Here is a 23,629-nt window from a genome sequence, read left to right as displayed (position 1 = left end):
AGGCATGGAACGCACCTTTGGCCAGTCCAGGTCAGCTGTCCTGGCTGTGCCCCCTCCCCACTTTTTGCCCACCTGCAGCCTACTCAGGGCTAGAGTGTTGATACAAAGAGAAAGCCTGGACACTGTGCAAGCAACAGCCAAAACGCTGGGTGTTATCAACACTGTTTTAGTCACAAATCCAAAGCACAGCCCCATAGAGGCTGCTATGAAGAAACTCCATCCCTGCCAAACTCAGTACAGTTCATATGGAGATCACTGTAAAAGTTTCAATGCATGTAAGGAACTAGCTAAAGAAAATACATTATTCATGAAGTTTCCTATTATGCAGTACTGAAGTAGATATAATTAAAATAACTACATTAATGGCAAGGCACAATGAAGTATCTAAAAATGTACTAGAAAAAGAGGTACTGTCAATACTAAAGCAGAAAACAAGGTCAGACAAAACAAACCAACTGAACTGGGACATAGGGATACAAAAGTGATAAAAAGAAGCCAAGTAATTCAAAAGGTAATATCTGAATGCAGTCATGCTATGCAAGAACACTATTAACACACTTCTTGTACATCTTCAGGCAATGTCATGTCCTGTCTTTTTCCTTAGCATTTTATACAGCATTAAGAAATCAATCAGTCAGACAAAAGATATGAACATTACTTTGGGCTTTTTTTTTTAAACCGAACTTTTTTATACAATTATTTCAAATGCCATTTAAAGTCATTAAAATTGAAAGATAAAATGATGCAGGTTAATATTCAGCTGTAACAGGTTCCCATTCCACATCCGTCTGGTGTGTGGTCAAAATGTGGACATTGTGTTCCTGCTTGAGCAAGAAGAAAATGGTTAAAAAAGCATTACTGACACAGAGAAGAGTCAACCTTTCCATTAAAAACATCAAGTTGAAAGCCAAGTTCGTTCTTCGCATCAGAAGCTGGAGAATAAGTTGGATGGAATAGTAAACAAAAATGTCAGCCACAGTTTGAACAAATGTGGCCAAGCCTATGGAAGAACCTGTGTACAGAAAATTTCAACTTCTCTTTCCCTATAGAAGACCTACCTGATGATATTGCTGCTTGTTATTCTACTTTTGCTGTCCAAAGCTATAGTTTTTTCTTCCTAATCAATATATTGTGCCCATCCCCATTTGTGGTGTGTGCTCAATAATGAAAACACAGCCATTAAAAAAGTAATTATTTTCAGCTGTGGTTTTGTTTTTGGGTTTTGTTGTGCTGGGATTTTTTTTCAGAGTACTGTTAATCAACACAGATCAGGGCAATGGCCTACAAGCTCTGAAACAGATGGTTCTTTGTAGATATAGCTATAGCACAAGGAACGAAATGTTGGCAACAAAGGAATAAAAACAAACCCCAAATTACCTAAAATGCTTCACACAGATCACACAAAAGGAATTGGAAATAATCAAGATAAAAAAGTTGATATGATTATTACTATAATGTAATTAAGAATCTATGAAGTCAGCATTACTTAAAAGCAAACAGGGCTGCTGGAAGAAAAGATGACCAACTCAAAATGCATGCAAAAATGTAAGCAGAAGTTCCACTGAAGTTTTGGACTATCTCCCTTTTAGGGAGAAATCTGTTCCATACATGCAAATAGCTTTCATGTGCCACTACGGAGGTGGACTGAATTATTATTTACTCAGAAAAACTTGAAAAGCTATTCAGAAATAAAAACGTTCCTAAGTAGAAGTGCCACCCTCCCACTGCTTGCGGCAGTGAGCTGCTGTGGCCAAAAGATCAATACCTCAGACCTTCAGTGTGTGAGGAGGGTACTGATGAGTAAAGGACTTCACCTGTTTCATTTACCACAAACGCAACAGGAATATTGCATCAGTCTCTACTTTCTTCAACTTAACGGGGATGCTGGATCCAAAGAAAAGCTGTGATAACAACGCAAGAACTGGGAAAAACAGAAAAGAACAAAAAAAAAAAGAGAGCAGAAACCTTCCCAAGGTCAGTCTATTCAGGTTATCAAAGCCAAGTTTAAGCTGCCTCTGCTGAATGTCTGACTGTGGAAGTAAATTTTGATTAATACCTCTTTAGTATAGCAGACAAAAGGTCTATAGGTGGAATTTCAAAACTAGAAAAATTCAGCTTAGCAAAAAAAGGCATTTTTAAAAAATAAGCTGTGAATAATTAGCTGCTAGAGCAATCAAGGATTACTCTGGATTCACAGGTTACCCTTAACTCCTCAAAAAACGTAAAACACATCCTAAAGGATATGCTGCAGATCAACAAATATTAGAAGCAGTCTGATTTGTCTCACACAGAATATACAGTACATTAACCATATTACTTTGGGTCTATGATTTACTGAAGTCCCACTATGATGCATTTCTGCTCACACAGTTCCCACCATCCAATGTCACCACATCTCTGAACACTTCGGGTTGGGGAACTGAATCTCATCTTCCAGGTAGTAACTATTTTCTAATGATTGCAAGAAACATGGGAGAAAAGAGTCTCTGAGCTCTGAGAGCCAAGAGCATCTGAAATCTCACCACACTCTAAACCACAAGTTCACACTACAACACTAGTTGCCCTTTCACAAGTGCAAATTCCTCATCCATTTCTCCAATTTAGACATTCTCTCAAGTCCTTTGCCCAGTCAAGCGCTGCTTATTCATCCACCTTCTTATTCAGTCACTGCTGGCCCAACTCATTGGAAAGTTAATTATCCTTCAATTTTCAATACTACCTCCTTCCTCTCAGACATGATTTACTACTAGGACAGACAGAGCAACAACGCACTTAACAGCAACAGCATCTTCACACCATGTAAATGCAAACTATTTCTCTATGTGACCAGGAATAAGATTCTGTAATATTAATACATCAGACCTCTAGTTGCCCTCTCTTGTTTACCAACCATGCTGTAATTATTGACATTACACACAAACACAGTGTCTCATGCTGAAATATATTTTTAAAAAGAAAAAAAGAGCAAATGGAAAGGCATAGGTGAAGAAAAGGGCCTCCTGCAAAATTCCAGCACATTCCTGTCTTTCTCAGTAAGAACTAGAAATCGCAGAAGTTAGCACTAAATCCCTGTATTTTCATTCCCTTTGGTATAATTACACATTCTGCTCCCAGGTTCTCTGTCATATCAAGGGACACAGAAGCAGAAGCAGCTTCCTATTGCCTTTTTGGCCTGTCACCTGCCTCTGCTTACTACTGCTGATATATTGAAAGGGTGGGGGATAATATGACATCTTGCTTCCTAAATTCCCACATCATGACAACAGCACTGGTACCCTTGAAGCTCAACTCATGTAGCCTCTGCTGCTATGTAGCGTAGCACCAGCCCTCATCATGCAAGACTCTTCTTGATCATTTCTGACCAAGAAGGGCTTTTAGATGGAAGTGCTGTTCTACAAGGATAATGATGGAGTGTGTTTCATCACCTCACTGGACGACTCCATCTCTCCTTCCCCCCTCTCCTTTTGTAATTCTGAGTGAGTGGGAAGGGGATGGTGTGTGTGCAGCAGTTGCTTTTTTATCTTTATTTTGCAAATAGGGAAGGAGAGAATTCACCTCTCAGCACTCCTAAAAAACCTGCTTACACTATCTCGCTTTAAGTTTTCTCTCAAGGTCCACTTCAGCTTACCACAAATTTTCTGTGTGTGAGAAAACTCAGCTGTCTTAGTGACAACACAGATTATTTGATCATAACTACCATGGGTTTTTTTTTCAGCATTTCTATGAAATACAGAAATGCGCATCTGTTGTGGGAATGGGAAACTGATATAAAAAGTACTTGGCCATAGAACTGGGCTGGGAAGAAAGTGCTGAATTAGTGATTATAAGAGTGATCACATGACCAGTGTAGTCTCAGAACAGGATAAAATTTTAAGTAAAAAGTGCAAGCCAAAAAGCAGTTTTTATATATGAAGCATTTTTCAAATCAAACTTAGAGGAAAGAGATGTCTGAGAAATGTTTCCAGGCTCTACAATCATAATTTTTCATTGTACACTTCCACTCGAAAATTGGATGGGATCCTGATGCAAAACTAGCTGCAAAGTGGTGAAACAACTGTTTCATTCCCAAAACCAGTGCAGTAGACACACTAAATCAGCTGATTTGACCAACTGTTTCAAACACTTCTTGAGTATCCTTCATGGCCACAAAGCTAACAGATTTCTGCTATAAAAGTTCTGCTTGGCCACCAGCCACAATAATCCTGTCATCAATATTTCCTACTCATCTTAAGAGAGCAGAGAAACTGTATTAGAATCCTGAACAGAAATAAAGAAAAATAGAGAGTGTGTTTCAAAACAGATCCAACAGTGGAGGCCAGCCATCCCCTCCCTGCACCATTCACCTGGAATAAATGGAACTCATCTTGAAATGCTCAAGATATATTAATAGCAAGAGTTTCAAGTATTTGCCAGCATCGACCATACATGAGGACAGTACTTCCTTCTCATTAGATGACAGTCAAGCCCTGGCTGCTGAGATCTCAGGATGAGTGACAGGATTTCCCGATAATCATGAAACACTCAGTACGATCACGTGATTAAAAGGTTCACAACACCTAAACAAGACAGTGGTTCTGCTGAACAGGCTTAAGAGACAGCTGATGGAATCAGCGATAAAACATGTTGGTTTAGCATCACAACGAGATCAAAGCACAAGTCTGCAGCTGGCAAAGCTTTTCATTTTCCAAGGATTTCAAAGAAGTTTTTTTCCACCAAATTCTGGTATAGATACAAGTTAGATGGGCTCTAATAAATTTATACTGATATTATGGGAACACTAAAGCAGTATCCAAGGAGGAAACAAAATTCATATCACTGAACATGGTGAATAAACACCTCTGGAAAATGAGCACAATCCAGAACAGGGAAGATAATGACACAAAAACACCCACAAAACACCTCCTCTTTATCAGTTTTTTGTTTCAGATGAAGTTAGTGAAGACATCTCAAGATCTTTTAATAAGGAAATATCTAATAAACCTCATCTCTTTCCTTCTTGTGCTTGGCAGTAAAGGTATGTAAGAAAGCACAGGTAAAACCTTATGTTAGAAATATCCTCATAAGTAGGTTTCACTGGGCAAAAAGAAACTGCAGATCTGGCAATATGTGTTACAGACATGAAAGCACGCTCTTTCAATAACAGGCTTTCAGCCAGATGGAGATTATGACAGAGTTTATCATTTATATTATTACAGTGCCTAGAAACCATATGCATTGCCCAGAACACTTCTCTGTGGAGTATCCTACTCAGAATGCAAAAACCTGCTACTAAACACCAGCCTGCGGCACAATGAATTTTAGGATGAGTGCAAGTAAAATAAATAAATACACAAGAAGAATATCTTATTCTCTGCTGAACCAGAATACAGAGACTTTGGGATTCCACCAAAAACTCTCTTATCCAGAGAGCTAACTCCTCTAACTGAATAAAAATCTTTTTTTTATACTCGCAGGTATAAAAGGAAGGGGTAGGCAAAGGAAGACAGGTTTATGAATTTATCTTTAAAAACTGTAAAATGAAGAATGTAAACTTTGTTGAGACTTTCTCCTTCATACTACATTCAACTGTGCTTCACCTGAGGCCTCAAATTCTTTAAATATATCTGCTTACCTTTGTGACAGCTCTTGAGGAAAAGGTAATTTCATCAATAAAAGTGACAATATCAGCTGGTTCAAGTCTATCGAAGTACTTTGAACACATATCATATGCATGTAGCCACTCCTCCATGGTCTCTGGTATTTTTTTAATGAGATGCTGATCACCATTCCAGAAAAGCTTTTGTAACCAGACAGTATAAACAGAGCTTGGTGACAGCATGCTGCCATCATTTTTAGGAATTTTGTTAGCCAGTTTGGAAATAGATAAGATATTTTGACTTGTAAGGATGGGCTCCAGTGTTTCCAGAGGGTTTTCATTTTCATCTGTTAGCTTTTTGTAATTAAGACCTATTGACACAAGGAGAATGAGGCAAACAAAATAAACGTTATTCATAGTTAAATCTACTAAAACTCCACATTTTTTGTGTTAAACAATCATTACTAAAGCAGTATCTGCAGAACCAGAAAGACTCCCCTCCCTCTCCTTTGACAATCATACATATTGACAGACTGGGGAGGAAAACAGGTTTGTGTACAGGTAATGCTGGGATTTTATGATGTCCTGATGCATGTGAAATCTCTCACTCCCTGGAGCATATTTTAACATTACATATCAATACAAACTAATAAAATAATTCTCAAAGAAAAAATAATATGTATATAGTATACAAAACTGTGCTACTATGTTTTTAATATAGAGCCAAGAAAAGCCCAAGCACCTCAAGACATAAGTCTTTAATAATTAAAAAAGATGAATTCTGGTCAGGTAACAATTGGTAAACTAAATGAGGTCAACTAGAGACAGAACACACAAATACATTTACATGAATAACTATATAATACAAGAGTCCTGTTACTACTTCGGTTCCCACAGGAAAACTCTTGCAAATTACCCTAGCAACAACAAAATATTTCTAGGAACAATACTATTTTATTCTCAAAGCATATAATTCCTAAGACAACCAACTTCTATTGCCATGTTTTTTTTCATATGCTTAGGGCCTGCAACCTCTACAAACACTTTGATGTTGTTCCCTGCCTAAGATCTATGAATATGCTCAACACTGAGAATTTTAATTGTGTGATACAATAGATTTAATTTTTCACTGTACAAAGTGACTAATTTATGTCTGATGTATGGTTCTAGGACTTTTTTGGGGGGGTGGAGGGGCAATTTTTAAAAACAGCTTTGAAGGGAAACAATAACTTCTTGTCAGATTTTTCTTTGACAAGAATCACAGAACTCAAGTGTTTAAACACATCAATAAGAAAGAACTAAAGGCAATTCCTCCTCCTCCAAAAATTACTGCCTTTTTTTTCCTTCCTGCAACACATGAATTCATATGCACAGTCTCTCAAGCTTCTGCAGCAAAGTTAGTGTCTGACACACATAAGGTTCCAGTATTGAACAAGTAATTCAGCCCCATGGCAGGTCATTCCATACAGTGTGTATTTTTCATTTTGAAGCTGGATTTGGAGTTATTCAAATGAAATTCAAGATACTGCTGACACTTGACTAAGAAGCAAATTGAAACTTGTGTTCAAAATTTCAAAGTGCTTTCCAGCAGTTCACTTTTATAGGCATTGTCTGATAATGTAGGAGGACAAATAATGTTGTAGTTCCGCTAAAGTAAAAGGTAACACCAACAATAAAACATAAAATAAAACTACCCTCTACTACAAACAACCAGAACACTTAAAGTTCTTAATATACTATGTAACTCAGACTTTTCAAAGGTAAACTGTCTTAAATTCTTTGAGAATATTCATGTTAAACTTGCAGAGTTAAAAAGCATGCTCTAGGAGGTCTGTATTTTTTCCTTAAAAATCCACTATGAATCATTGCCAATAATTTTAACTTGTATCACCAACCCTGCTTTAAAATATTTTTTGCTTGCTGTGATAAACCAAATTTCCAGTAGTACAAAGAGAAGAAACTTACTCCTACAAGATATGACTAACCTACTAAATCATTTCATCTGATACGCTCCCTGAAAAAAAATTACCTGGAGACTATAAACTAGATAAGCACAACCATGTCAACACTCACATAAAAGAATAATAAATACAGCTATGAAGAAAAGAAATAGGAACTCTCCTACCTGGCGCAACTGCTTTGAATTTTTTCAGGAGTCGGATGTGAGTTTCAGGTTTAAGAGGATGCTTCACCACTTCCGAGCAACCACAGTTTTCAAGGAGTGTAAAGTAATAAAGCAACCGCTGGTGATCTCTGCCTTCAATGCTTGGGTAAACATATTTAGCCATGTGTTCATGTAAGGTTTCCGGACTGGTTTTCAAAGTCTCAAACAGACCAAGGCTTTGTGCTCTTTCTTCTATTTCCACTGTCGATAACCTGCGTTTGGAAATAATTTTGGCTTTAAAGGCCTGGACATGCCATGAAAGACTCTTCAGCTGTGCATTTGGGAGACAGGACAATACTTCGTTTAAGGTTCAACTTTGTAAGACATTTTGAAAGAGTAAATAGTCATTCATAAATATTTAGATGGTTGTTATTCTCCAAAAACAAAAGCTAAGGAGCGCTTTTATTTCCTGATCTGTTGACTCGGACATGTAGATTAAGGTTTGTGAACACTGATGCGGGATTCAAAGCAGCATCTCAGATCTCTAAGCATACCTATATGTAAAAGTAGACATATGTCCCAAGTATGTGTACAGGAAGCCTTTTAGAACAAAACAACAAAACAAACAAAAACCTCACAAACAAACAAACTTATGTTTGAATGATGCTAGAAATTCCTGTTGCCCAATTTTAAGTTCGCTCAACCTATTACATTCTATTTTCTGTAGTCAATGAGGACCTATGCGTGCTTTGAGATATTATCACTGAAAATTGGCTCGTGTTCACTGGTTAATCTATTTGACACTATTATTCATGCTTAGCATATTTCATCTGACAGTTTTATCAAGTTGCTTCTCAAACTGTCATCCATGAAAGCTTATGAAAATACCAGCATGTCTTGGGTTGACCTCAGCCAGTCTCCCAGTCTCACTGCTTCAGGAAATTTTTTGTCCTGAGCCTTTTGAAAAGAATACATTAGCTCTTTCACAGCACGTATCCAGACACCTCCAGCTGACTGCAGAAAAGACAGCTGAATGCAATCACTCCTTTCTTCCTCAGCTGGGAGAAAAATGGGTGCATATCAGGTGAGCTTCATCTCAAGTTTATACCTTTCTCAACTGAAAGTTTTACCTAAAATCTGAGGAAAGAAGTAAGCTATAGATGACTATCACCTTGACTCTCCCCAGAGTCCAATCATATGCCACATGAGGTGGTACATTTCATTTGGAAATCTGATGTCCTCTAAACCCATTTGATTTTCTTCTGCCTTTAAATTGATTAAATTAGAATTTCAACATCACTTTTTCCTGAGTATAAATGCCACATGTAAGTTAGTGTTTCTCTTTGATATCCAAGTAAAATATATTCCAGTTTCATCCTTAAAGATGATTTTCTTACAGCAAATACTACAAACTCAACCTTCTCTCAGCTTAAAAGTGTTTCTCTGATTTCTGAGGGAGAATAAGTTATTTTTGAACTATTTTTACATCTAGAATATAAGCCAGTTAATTCTCTAAATTCTTGTTGTCAAGTGTTCTACCTTATTAATGGAAATAAGTACAATATTAATGGAAATAAACCATCAGTCACTCTTAGCATCAGATAAAACAGACACTTGGATCTGATGTATTTCAAGAATGTAATCTGAACAGATTTTTCTGTCCAGATCCAAAGTTCAAACTAAATGATAGATGGACATGAAATTATACTAACAGGATCTACAGAAGTTTGCCATGTTTTTGGGGTGGGGCTGGTGGTGGATATGAAGGGTTCATCATGCTGTTCAGAAAGATTCTTGAATAATAGATTCTGTGACAGGCAAACATTAAACTTCCTGTTGCTTATATAACCAAATGCATTTTTTTCATTTCTGGTATTCAAATGTGATTAGATTTTTCAAAAGAATCAATTGAATTTCTATCAAATTAAAAAAAATGCAATACTAAATAATTTTCATGACTTAAATTCACAGCATAAAAGAAAAAGATGTGCTATTTATTGGTCAACAAGTAATCAAATAAATAGTTAATACAAACTATGCAAGCGCTTCTCTTGAGCTTCTCCCTATGTAAAGTGGCTTATAGAAATACTGTATATTTGGTTAAAGAGATTAAGTCTTAGAATAAACTTCTTTTCAATTCAGAATGAATGCATAATGAGACATGCATTATTAATGCCATAATCCCAAGACTAAAATAGACTGTAATGGCCATATGCTGTCAATCAACTTTAAAATGAGATTATGATACAACAAAAACATACTCAGCAGCATATTATGCTATTATACATCAATTTTCAAGAGTTTTTTGAATTTCATTAGGGAAAAGGTTGTTACTTTGTACATCAGTGATTTCAGAATTCTATGAATACTAACTCATGGAGGACAAGAACAAAGAAAACGACAGAAATCTGTTGCAAAATACCTTCGGTATTATTCTAGTCCCAGAGAAGTCAGCTGGCTCTTTCACATTCACCCCAGTGTTGCTATGTTTATATCCTGACTGTCTATTTTGTTTAAAGCACTAAATAATTTAGCAGCATCAAAATTTAGAGGGTATGACTCCTCTGTTTTCTGGAGGAAGTAAAGAAAATCTTAGAATGCTATTTCATCTTCTCAGATCTTGCACCAGCATCTATCAGACTTTTTTTTTTATGCCTCATGTTTTATAAAACGTTTTAATGCTTTTTAATTAATAGTTAATGTTAAGAGAGGTACAAATGCTGCTGCAAGCTAAAGCTGCTTTCACAATTTAAAATTTGAAACAAACTAGACTAATTTGATCATGTCTGTCAGAACAGTAGATAAGAGCTGCTGTATTACACAGGGGGCTCTACATCACTGTCGTCTGAGTGCACTATTCAGGCAAGTAGCTCAGTCTTTCATCAAATGGCTTTATTCATCTTTCAGTGGGCAAAAAGTACTTGTCTTACTGACAAGATGTCAAAGTTAAAAAAAAAAAATAAAATAAAAAGGGCCTGGAACCAACTATGCAACAGAAACAAAAAGCATCCCTCTCCTTATGCCCCCACCAATGCCCCATCTGTTCTGCTAGAATCTTGTAGGCTGGAACAATTCCAAAGAAACAGTTTTAAAAAAAAGTGCTTCTATAAAAAACTGAAACCAAAATGAATAGATAATAATATGAATGGAAAGCTCCAATATATTAATTTCCTTTGCTATTATGTAGAAGAGAGATCAATATACAGTTAAGTTTGGGGTTTTTTAAAATCATTGTATAAAAACTATTAAGCTTCAAGACATATTCCAAGAGGCTGTAAAAATAAGATAAGTTGTTATTGGAGAAGAGCACTAAGCATTCAAAGCCATTGAAACCTAAACACGGAAACAAACTCAGAAGAACAATAAGACACCGATGGACTTTATCCTTGCTTGTAACACCTATTTTCATGGCCAGTTACAAAAGCATCACATGGTAGAGACAAAAATTCCCAAAGTATCACAACACAAGAAATACGGAAACACAAACCGAACTATACCCCCAATATACTTCAATTTTCTCATAGGTTAGCACATATTTCTGCGTAAAGAAACTGTATATGTATTTGCAGGGGAGACAACTTACCCACTGTCAGTGAACAAAAATTCCAGATGGGTCATATAAACCTCCCAAAGCGGAACACTGTATCGCTGAGCCAAAGAAACAGCAATCTTGTAGACATTTTCTTCAAGTGTTCTTATAGAGGAGAGACATGAGCGGAAAGAAGGAAAAGTTACACTAAGCCCCTAGAGACACCACAGGAAAATAAATTTTTACATTAGAAAACTATTTCTTTTTACATTTTTTTCTTCATAAACCAAGAAACTAGAATTACAGTTAAATGAAAATACACAAAGCATTCTGGTTCTCAATGAGAGTTTCAGCTTCACCTTTGTGCCAAAGAAAAACTTTCTGATTTCATTTCATTTCTATTATAAAGTGATAAAGGATGTAACGTGTTGTATTTGGCACCTACAGTGTTCTGGCACAACCGGTATGTAGGTCCTTAAAGCTCTTCCTAGAAGTTCACAGGCAGAAAGACTCTGCATGTTTGCAGACTAAAGAAAGGTTTGAAGATGTCCAGCTCCACTCTGTACATGTCTTAAAAATATCAAAATCTGTTTTTTTTATTATTGTATATTCTTTTAACAAAACAACAGATGCAGAATCTGTTAAGTGATCAAAGCCTGAAGATAACTTCATATTAATTTCTACTAATCCACTGAAGTTCATATGGTTCAACAGACACAGGTGGTTCTTGTTTTTAGGCTGGTATAGGAGCAATATTATTAAGGCTGATGCTGTGGTGCTTGTTTGCTTGTTTGTTTCATCAGAATAATTCCAAGAAAAAGACTATCACTTTGTAATTACACTCTAACAGGCCTGTCATGAGCAACTTCTTTAAAACTGCATTTAATATGAATTCTGCTGACCCTATTTGTCTAGATTCTGTAATTAAAAAGTCATTTGGGAATAAGGAAAAAAGCCTTACAGAACAAGAACTATCACAATATACAATAGCGACTGTCAGTAAATTAGTTTACAAAATTATATTAATATAGGACACATGTTAACTCCAGAAACTTGAGTGACTTTATCAAATTCTGTTTAACACCTTCCTTAGGTTCTTTACACTGTTCTCTGCAGCCCTGAGGGGGTAGGGCACAGGCAACAATAACTTCTAGTACATTTTAGTACAGCATGATCCATGTATGTCACTAAAAGGAAAGCAGAAAACCCTACGGATTAGAGAACAAATCCTCCCTGTTCTTTTTCTTTGTCATTTACAAACATAGCTCTATACTGTATCTTGATCTATGCTAAACAAGGCTGACAGCTGGAGTCTATGACTTTCTTGCCGCTGTAGGTGCACAGCTGACATATCCATACACCTCAATTCTGATTTTTAGACACTCAATCCAACATATCATTACATTCCACTGTGACAGATACTGTAAACTTAAAATAAGATATACGATGAAGAATAGAAAAGCAAAATGCCAAGAAAGAACATAATGCTAAAAAAACTTCACAATCAGCTATCAGAATAGCCTTTGCATTGTAACTATTGCTATAGTAGTCAAAAACCCACACACACATGTAAAAAACAAAACCAAAAACAAATGATAAAAACAACGACAAAATCCACAAGAAGTGATATGGCAAATCCTGAAAAATATTAGGCACTTTACGCAGAAAGACACGTATGCAAAGTAAAAGGGGAATAAGACAAGTATTACAATTAAAATAAACATATTTTAAGATAAATAAAAGTATGTATTGAAATACATAGAAGAAGAGGAAGACGAAAAATTCCACACAGTATCCTGTCTCTTCTATTCCAATGGCCACAGCACCTTCCCTCTGATTTTCCAGCACGGCAAGGCTGCCTGAACCCAACCTCTTGAAACTAGACTCACTTCAACACAAACAGATGCTTTTAAGGCAGCAAGCAATGATGTCTGTGCAAGAGGACGATGATCTAAACTTTTTCAAAAATACTCAGTAAGACTCACGTGATCTTTTAGAAGATGTTCTATTCTATTTTTTGACATTAAGAAGTACCTCGACAAAATGACACTGTAAATTCCAGATTAGTAGCCACAGTTTGTGCAGGTTGTCACTCAAGTACATAAAAGCAGATCTCTTTTTAACCAAGGATATACAACAACTGTTGTCAAATCACAATATATGTAAACTTACATTCCTTTGCATTTTTGAGAAATCATTTCATGTGCTGTCAACACAAGGGTTACTAGTTAAAGTGAACATTGATGCAAGAACTGCACAGTGAGTAAGCCACTGGCTAAGGGAAAGAAAACAGGATATTTGGGAAAAAATATGCTGGAGGTGACAAGCTTAACAGCAGTATTCGCAGAATCACAGAATGGGTTGGGTTGGAAGGGACCTTCAAAGGTCATCTAGTCCAACCCCCCTGCAATGAGCAGGGAGATCTTCAGCTAGATCAGGTTGCTCAGAGCCCCATCCAGCCTGGCCTTGGATGAGATGAGATGATGCATCTGCCACCTCTCTGGGCTATCTGTGCCAGTGTTTCACCACCCTCATTGTAAAAAGCTTTTTTCCTCATGTCTATTCTGCAGGCTAGTCCTCAACACTGATCTCAATACTTTAATTAACTAAAAAACCAAACCAAACCCAAACAACCCCACAAACCCTACAATATATTACTTTATTTGTATCATCGATTGAGATACAGAATATCTTGACAGAAGGAAAGGGTGATCTTTAGGAATGATCTAATAACCCTTTGCTTAAAAAGTAAATACCACAACAACTTCTGGAATGAACTGAGCAGTTCTGAAATGAACAATGGAGCTACTGGAGAGAGTCCACTGAAGGGATTAAGGGACTGGAGCATCTCTCCTAGGAGGAAAGGTTGAGAGAGCTAGGGCTGTTCAGCCTGGAGAAGGCTCAAGGGGATCTCATCAATGTATGTAAATACCTGAACGGAGGGTACAAAGAGGATGGAGCCAGGCTCTTTTCAGAGGTGCCCAGTAACACAACAAGAGATAATGGGCACAAAATGAAACACAGGAGGTTCTATCTGAACATCAGGAAATACTTTTACACCATCAGGGTGAATGAGCACTGGCACAGGTTGCCCAGAGAGGCTCTGAAGTCTTCAACCTTGGAAATATTGAAAAGCCAGCTCGACATGGTCCTTGGCAGTTGGCACTGGGCACCCCTGCTTGAGCAGAGGGGTTGGGCAAGATGATCTCCAGAGGTTCCTTCATACCTCAACCATTCTGTGATTTGGTGATTCAGGGAAAGTGGAAGATGATACGAATGTTTTAGCTGCACAAGAACTCAGTCAACTGTACAAATCTGGAGTGGTACTTGGAGCTGGTGGGATCCATTCCTCCAAGCACTTTATAAAATTATTAAAATCCTGTCTTTCTGTCTTAAGAGTGGCATGCAGTGGCAGCATAAGGCAATGGAGGTTTAAGGAAATTACACTGTATAAATGAAGAAGAGTAACAAGTTATTCATTGTCAAGATAACACTGACAAGACAAGAACAAGTAGTTGTGACACAATGAAAAGCTGAAAAAAATGGCCATTACCTTGTAAAGGACCTTTTAAGTTTATTTTACAGACCCCTTTACATGCCCAGCCCTTACTGCCTGTCTCTGTGAGCCCCAGGATTGCCAGAGAAATCCCCACAGAAGGCTCCAGTGCAGGCACAGTTTGGATGTGCTTCTGAGATTGGTGCAAAAACAAAGTCAGAGGCAGCTCTTGTGGATGGTTCTTGGTCACCTTGCCCATGTGCTAGCATGCACTTCCAAAGTACCAAAAACCATACCTGCGAAAGTATCAAAAAATACACCTGTGCAGTGGTATTCAGCCGGCATTTTGCTGACAACCTGACAATCTTCAAGCTCACAGAAACAAAATTTGGCAGCTCAGAGCACTTTTTTTTTCTATTCTGTTCTCAAAAGCCTCTTTTGTATCATACATGTGCATGTCTTTGCTCACAATCACTGTCTTCAATGCTTTCTGCTGACATCAGTTAGCTACAGAGCATTAGAACCACCACTGGATTCAATCATAACAGAGGGAAATGAGATCGACTTTTCCAGTTGCCCATCCTCAAAAAAAAAGTCCAACTCGAAGAAGTGAAATGAAGATTTAAGCCGAGAGCATTTACTTTCTTCTCATGCTTCGAGCAGGAAAATGAGATGGAAGGCTATGGCTGTTGGTTAAGTCCTGCAGCAGCAATGCATACAGGAGAAGGGGCTGTGCCTACACTGGCAACAGTGCAGAGCAGCACTGCAAAAGCACACGCAACAGTTCAGAACACGGCACTAATAAGAGGTAAAGTACATTCAAAGTGGTTTTATACAGGAGCTTCTGCTTTACTCTTCTGGAAAGGGACATATGCACCAAAATCATTCCAAGCCTGTGCTTACTGAATATTCAGATATGAAATGGATAATGATAATTGCACTATTTTTCTAAAAAGCTAAAATAAGTATTTCAGATTAGTGACATAAGACAAATAAGAAACTGGTATTAAAACATTAAAATAACTTCTCATTTCAACATTTTAAGAGCAGTGGTGAAGGGCTGAAGAACTCAAAGAAAGTGAACCAAAAAAAAAAAGCCACCCAAAAGCTGGACTCAAGTAAAAGAGTCATTTAGAGACCTTGTACAAGGACTGAAGCTAGATGTGACTTCATCTGATTACTCAAGAACTCCCATTCAGTCTAACCCCTTTCCAGACACATTCTGTCCCTATTTTGTCCAAATAAATTCTTAACTGATTGAGAACTAAACTTGAGTAAGAGTATGAGGCAGCCAGATCTTTAAACATTTGATAAATAAGGCACAATAAGCTCTAATAGCAGTACGCCAAATATGGAAGATAAAACTAACAACTATTTGTTAAGTAGTTTTAGTGAATTGCTCATTCTAGTACAAAGCTGTTTTGTGAATAAGATACCATCTCTTCCAGGTATTGTTCCTGCAAATAGCACTTCATAAAATATTGAAAACATGAGGCACTTAATGGTAATTCAAAAGTAACAAAAATTATGCTACATAATTATACTGAATTTGCACATTATATTGATTAGAAAATGCAGATTAAGTGTGAACTGAGTAGATTAAAGCAAGCAAGCTGCAAGCTGAACAAGTAATTAATTGGATCTTTGCAATTGCCTAATATGGAACTACCACTCTCACCCACATGCTATGAAGCCTTATTTTTACTAACACTTGCATATTATGTTTCAATCTCTGCTTATTGTAAGGAACTTTCTCTTCACAGAGGAGCAGCTGAGTATTCAGAACCTGAGGTTATAGTACTATTATTCAGCATTTCATATCAGCATTTATTTTACTAACAAATTTCTATTGGAATCGTAGCTATAAGTACCTACATAGGTGGAAGGCTGTAAACACCTATATAGACTCTTCAAAAGCTTTATGCACAGAATAGTTTAAAATTAGGTTAAAAACTATATTAAAAGCTTCTTATTGGACAGACCTCTTCCACTGACAGTCTAGCACTAATTAGCTGTGATAGTCTTCAAAACATGTAGAGCTCAAGTACATTCATTACTTGTTCACAGCTTAAAGTACCTGTATGCAGACGTTAATGGTACTTTTTAAATGACAAGACAGTGCAATCCTGTATCTTTCGTGTTTTTCTACTATGGATAACTAAAAGGTGAGAGAAAACATTCTGAATATCAGAACATGTGAAGTTAAGGCTCCATTGCTTCCAAATGACTACAGGGGAAAAATATTTTAATACACAGTAGCTTTACCTAAATTATTAAAAATAAAATAGTTTCTTAATCTTTTAAAAAATAGAGTTCATTCAAGTTTGATGCTTGACCGTACCCTAATAGATTGCTAGGGCAGGTTTAGTAGAGACGAAAAGATCAGACCTTCACCTATGCTCTCATTTAATCCATCCCTGATCAACTTTAATATTAGTAGTCACTAAATAAAGAGTTATAGCTTCCATTAAAAGTTATCGACCCATTTATTTGAGCAACATTTCATTTAAGTGGAGTAGTTAAATAGAAAAGGCTTCAATTGTAGCAGCATTACAGTGTAAATATCTAAAGCAACTGGTAACTTATCCCTTGTAAAGGTCAGCACTACTTTCAATTTACTTTCTTGATTTAAAGCTTAAAGTAATTCCATTTTAAAATAAAGAAAATAAACATAATAGATGTTACTTACTCTGCCAATCCTAGTATTGTTTCTCTCTTGTACTGTCCATCTGCTGTAAACCTCTGCACATCCACTCCTTTGCCAAGTCCTTGCAGAATCTGAGCTTGAGTGAAATCCAGCAGCCGTTCATTGTAGTAATGCAGCTGATTTATCAAAGTTGCCATTTCTTCAGGCCAGTCTGTATAACCGTACTGAGTAACGTGCTTCGTGACCACCTGAATCAACTCTGTTGGATCAGCCTGTGAAAATAATTGACAAGAAACTAAAAAAAAGCCCCATAAATTTCTGGAGAAAAACAAACAAACAAAAAACAGCAAACAACCAACAAACATATATATATTTAACTGATCCCTGTGTTCAGAACTGAAATATTTGTTTCCATTTCTCAGAAGTTTTAAGTACAACAGGATTTCAATTTTTCTGTAAGGGCTATTTGTTATGATGTTAAAATTTATCCTTTTTACCAAACAAACATACCTAACCAAATTAATAGTAACAAGTACTTCACTATGGCTGAATATATTTGTGTTTAAAACATTCATTTTTATTAACATTGAACTAGGCAACTGATAGGTAAAACCTTTCAAAGAAAACTTACCAAAATTCTCCTCAATTACAAACACTGTGAGTTTACTCTAAAGCAGAAAGACAATACCTCAAAAATAAGAAAACAAGTAATATTGCAAACTGGTGCTTCTGTTACTGAATTTCTGATACACTTTATCATATAGAATTCATACAAGGAACAGATCAGCATTTTAAGTGTTGAGTACTGATACTTTCAAAGAATGAGAAGTGTTGCATGAACAGCAAATTACACACAATGCATCACCTACACCTTGAACCCTTCAAATAATTAAATCTTGATCAGCCATGGATTAGAAGAACATTTGTTTTCAAAATACCTTCATCACAAATAAAACTTTGCTGCATCAGAAATTATGCATCACGTGCATATTTAATCAACCACTAACTTCTGTAGTCAAAACCCCACATAGCAAAGCAACAACTTGGAAAACAAAACACATATATTCTGCATGTCTGAAATGAAGAAGGAACCCATGTACTGTGGAGAGTTCCAAATTCACTCCAGATCTGGACAGTGGCACCCCCACTTGAACACGGCTGTATGCGATATGTACCCAGCACACTCAATATCTTCATTTCTCTCTTCCATGAGAAACGAGGCCTTCAGCAGCACCGTGCCCTATAGAAGCACCGTGACTCCTGCATAGCACCCACTGAGGAAGGAGCGCTGCCAAAACAGCCTCAAACAACACCTGGGGATGCCAACTGTAGCTGATATATTTTCTAAACGAAACAGCTGATTCAACCCTTATGCTCTCAATAATGTTGAGTGTACTAGACAAATGTACTTTGTTTATATTTCAGAATGACCCTGATAAATTAGAAATTAAACTTATGAACATTAACTAGAGTGCACAACAGGGTATAACATGCACTAAACGTTTGAACTTTGAGGTATGGCTGAATTTTTCTATCACTTGCTGGTCTTTTCTTTTTTTCCCCAAGTCTTAGCTGACGGGCTGCTCATCAAGTCATATTAAATGCTACAGGGCATCCTTTTTCCTCTCCACATGATATTTTTCTGCAGCCCTCTAAAGATTCCAAACTCATTGATTTTATAAACAACATCAGTAGTTCTTTCAAGGTTGCTTAGGAGATTGGTAACAGAATAATAAAACCTCAGAAAAGAGATAGGCATGCAGAGCAGTGCCTCTACAATACAATTATATCAGCTGGAAACCAATCCACTGCTTATTATGTACCCTGGTATCTCATTTTAGGTGATACACTAGAAACAGAGCATGGAGACAGCAAATGTCAGAGCAAGATGAGGAAACCTGTTTACCATAATTGCCTAAATTCTCTGTACAGTCCGCTGAGAGAAGCTGGTCTCTCTGACAGCCCATAATACTAAATTTGCTCTCTTTTGCAAGGTTTCCCCTCTCTCCATTAAGAAGAGTAGAATTCAATGCCAGCGCTATCCTTCCAGTGCACAGCCCACCTGATTGTTCATAAAGCACACAAAGACAACCTAGAAAGTATTTTCAAACAAATATGTTAGAACTATTCCTTGAGAAATGGCTTCTGAAGATGAAAAGGTAACATACTGAACGTTTCCTGAATAGCACGTAATTTTTCACCATGAGGCAGAACTGAACCTGAGTATTTACAAAAACAAAATAATACTAAGGCAGGTAGATTGAAACCATTTTATTTTTGGTCCACTGCTGTCTTCAATACATTGGGAAATCATCCTCTTTAAATGTGAAATTCCTAAAAAAAATCCTAAAAAATGATCTGCCAATCATTATATTCTGACCAAGCTGTCACCCTCTCAAATGACATCTATCACTAGTGACAATTTTTATTCCCCAATTGTTACACTTCCCTAAAAGCATTTGTGTGTAATCTTCCATGCTGCCTGTTCATGCTTCAAAGGAACACCCTAAGTCTACCTGATCAGCTTAATCATTTTCCTGCCATATTGCCATACAATTGCCTCATTTTGCCATGTAATACCTACAAAGATGCAACGACGAGTGTGCGGTTCCACTACAACTGCTCTCTATCAAATTGGTCAGTACTATTTCCCTCTTTTTCTCATAGGAACCTCATAGGAACATCTTGTTTCACCATCAGGTTATAATAAAAATAAAATTACAAAAACCCCTGGAAGAAGGAACACTGTGTGATACAGAAGTACCACAGCAAATAATGATGATGAAAACCTGTTACAAGGAAGGAAAAAGAAGGAAGTGGATGATAAACTGATGTATATGTTGTTTAAAGGATCAACGTGGTCCTTGGATGTACATATGAGGAAGGAGAAACAAAAAAATTCTATTGATGCTTGTCATCAAGATAATTAATTTCCAGTATTAGATTATTTTGGGGTTTTGAAGCTCTGAAATATATTATAAAAAGGGATGGCTTTGAAAAGTATCACAATAATTATTTAAAGGATTTAAGCAACATATCTTATAGTAATATACAAATAATGTATTTGTAAACATCGTCTTAGGGTCTACTGAGGTTACTAATGACAGAGTTGGAAAAACAGAATCACACTGTGTACGAACACTCATGCATGTGTATCCATATATAAGACAAGAAAGTGCAGAAAACTCTTCAATCTAGGAGATAAAAGTATGAGATCTGAGAGCTGGTAAATTAACAGACATAGATTCAGATTAAAAAAAACACAAGGTGGTGGGGTTTTTTTGTGGTTTGGTTTTGTTTGGTTGGTGTTTTTTTTGGAAGGGGTAGGGGGATGTTGTTGTTTTTTATTATTGCAAAAAGTTACCGAGGATTGCATTGAACTCTTCACCACCAAAAATCTTTCAGTCAAGAGTTGTCCTCTTTTATCCCTTCCAAGATCTATGTTCCAAACTATAAGAGCATGTGAAATCAAATATTAATTTAGACAAATCCCACAGCCTTGCTTCCTGCAAGAGACTATATTGATACCTCAAGTGAGACTTTCTGGGTTTCTTTAATCTATAGATAACAATGTCTCCCAAGTTGCAGTTGTTTGCAAAATTAATTTACTGGAATGATACACAGTTTTCCATCTCTCAGATTTGTCATGCTTCTATAGATTTAAAATGTTTTCTTAAATAACAGTGCTGCTTATGCAGTATTTATTAGGCATTCAACAGAAGCTCGACTGAAAAATATAAAAAGATAAAGTATTTGGTATCAAGCTGTGTAGAACTTGTATTTCGTATTTTTAAGCGTTCTTTAACATCTTCACATTTTTAATAATACTTTTTTTAAAAGTAAGCACAAATATTTCTATATCCATTGGATACCTACTACAGTTAGACATGATGGTGGTTCTAACAAACACTAATACAGAAAGATCGTTATAGCTGTATTGCCAGTACTCAAAAATTCTTAACTGTTTTTAACCGAAAACACCATAATAACTAGCTAGTAGTAGGCCATAAATAAAATTAACATCAGTAAAGGCTGACTCTTACTGCAGCATCCAGAGTTTACAAATTCTTTGACTTTCTTAAAATTGTAACAGGTACTTAAAAAATAAAAATCTATACAGTAATTGGTGTAAATACAAAGGAACTTTGACAGGCAAGACCAGTAAGAAGTAATATTCAACTTGTTCTCTTGAGCAACCTGATCTAGTTAAAGATGTCCCTGCTCATTGCAGAGGGTACAGACTAAATGAGCTCTGAAGGTCCCTTCCAACTCCAACTATTATATGACTCTATTATCTGTCAAAACACAAAAAACCCCAAACTGTTCCTACACTATTATCTCTGTTAGCTCTTCAGTTTTTCAGATACCTAGAAATTGTGCCTAGGTGTCCAACTCTCTGCTTTGCCAGTGTCCTGGTTTTGTTAAAAACAAGCTTCTCTTTTAGTGAATCTGCCTGTCAGCTAAAGCCTTCATATTAACTGCATTTTCCTGGAGAACCAGACACATGTTTTGGTAAACCTAGCAATGGAATGTAAACTTATTGATAAGCATGGATGGACATCTGGCGAGAGGGGCGACGAGAAACAAGTGACCAAGAAACTGACCAACTGTGTATAACATTCTATTCACGTGAATACTTCATATAAAAGTGGGAGATCACGAGGATCTCGTCCCTTTTCCCTATGGCCGACATTAGGAGAGGACCTTGCTAGTTGTCCCTGCGAACTGAGGCCTAGTGACAGACTGAATCCAGCTCCGGTTGGCTGCAGAGTCTAATCCAGGACTTTGGGTGCCAGCTCTGCAGTTGCTGAGACTTTCAAGATTGGTTTTGTATATTTTGTATTATTTTCTCTATTCTTATTAGTAGCATTAGTAAAACATTGTTAATTTTTCCAACTCTCTTCTCTCTGTCCTCCTTTCCCTCCCGATCGCCTGTCCTGAGTGGGAAGGGGGGAGAGGGAGAGGCTGAAGGGGGAAGTGGGGGGGAGAGGGGGTTAACAATACATCTGCCAGGGTTTTATTGTCACCCCACAATCTAAACCCTTGACAGCCAGATAAAACTCCTCCGGTACTCCAGACATGTTTGAGCACGGCTTTGCCTCCCTGCTCAGCTGGGAAGGGGATTTCACACAGGAATAACACAGCAAAGGTTGGGTAGATTTCCAGGGAAGCCACAAGCGCTGACCAAAGGTATCAAACCTTTCACTTGTGAGCCTCCTTGGCATTGCCAAGGGAAATTCCTCAGGAGCTACTCATCCATGCATTTTACTCATCTGTTGGACTAGCACTATGTTTCGTAGTGTAATAGTGTTGCCTTGGCAATGGTGAAACAATCTGGCATAGGCTTCACTTGGGAATTATGGAAAAAAAACAAACAAAAACAAACAAACGAACCAACCAAACACCAAAAATACCAACCAAACCGAACAAAAACCTAAAAAAGAAAAGCAAAACACACCTAAAAAAACCAGACCAACAAGCAAAAAAACCCCAACAAAACAAAAACAAACAAACCAATCAAAATAAAAGCAAAAAGCACTTATCACATCAGCATAAAGTTAATTTAATTTCATGCCATTAGATGTGATCCCTAAAATTATCTTTTTTTTTTTTTTCCTGGTGAGTTGCTGTTTCTTTTTTTCTTTCAAATCTCTTTAAAAAACTTAAATCAGCCATACACATCAGGAGAAAAAAAAAAAAAGAATCTGACTTGGTTTTTCTCTTGTTCCTGTTCAAGAAATGGCAACAATTTTACAGCTAAATCAAGAGAGATAAATCATAAAAAGTGCTACTGTAAACACATCATACAGATAATATTAGATCACTGTAAGGGTATTTAGCTTGTTTACTTCTTTTAAGACCAAAAATCTCTCTAATTGTTCTAGAAAGGAGTATTATTGCTTTGGTTTTGGCTTTAATGTAATGATCTTTAGACCATAACACAGAAACGACTAGGAACGCTGATGAGAAAAGCTGCTCACATGATTGCAGCTAATCCGCTCATAATCAATCCAGATACATAACTGATGTTCTGAACCCTTCTGGATTTAGGTTGCAGAGCATTTCCATCACCTTTTGCACTGTAATTTTTTTGGTAATGGTCAAAAGCTGCAGCCACAGTGAGCCACAGGAATCCCAATGGGAAGGCAGAGGACACATTACATTGTGCCCGGATCCTTTTAACGCCAGATTTGTTCTAAACCATTTTAAGTGATCTTAAGAAAAATATGATGCTGCAGAGGAAGACACATACACCAAGCAAAACCCTACTGGTTAGC

General features: G+C 36.9%; 1 protein-coding gene across 1 annotated transcript in view; it reads right to left on the bottom strand.

The window, feature by feature from the left end:
- The window catches only part of NBAS (NBAS subunit of NRZ tethering complex), a gene marked incomplete at both ends in the record, with an annotated part of 184,068 nt that overhangs the window by 54,843 nt on the left and 105,596 nt on the right, over positions 1-23,629 (bottom strand). Inside the window, 4 exons of the mRNA XM_080341011.1 lie at positions 5,612-5,946; positions 7,701-7,951; positions 11,263-11,373; positions 17,394-17,623. Of these exons, the coding sequence (XP_080197137.1) occupies positions 5,612-5,946; positions 7,701-7,951; positions 11,263-11,373; positions 17,394-17,623 (927 nt within the window). The remainder of the gene's footprint in view (positions 1-5,611; positions 5,947-7,700; positions 7,952-11,262; positions 11,374-17,393; positions 17,624-23,629) is intronic.

Source organism: Nesoenas mayeri (assembly GCF_963082525.1).
Source record: "Nesoenas mayeri genome assembly, chromosome: 3".
Lineage (NCBI taxonomy): Eukaryota > Metazoa > Chordata > Aves > Columbiformes > Columbidae > Nesoenas > Nesoenas mayeri.
The sequence above is the reverse complement of the archived record's forward strand: the minus strand, read 5'-3'. Positions and strand labels throughout refer to the sequence as shown.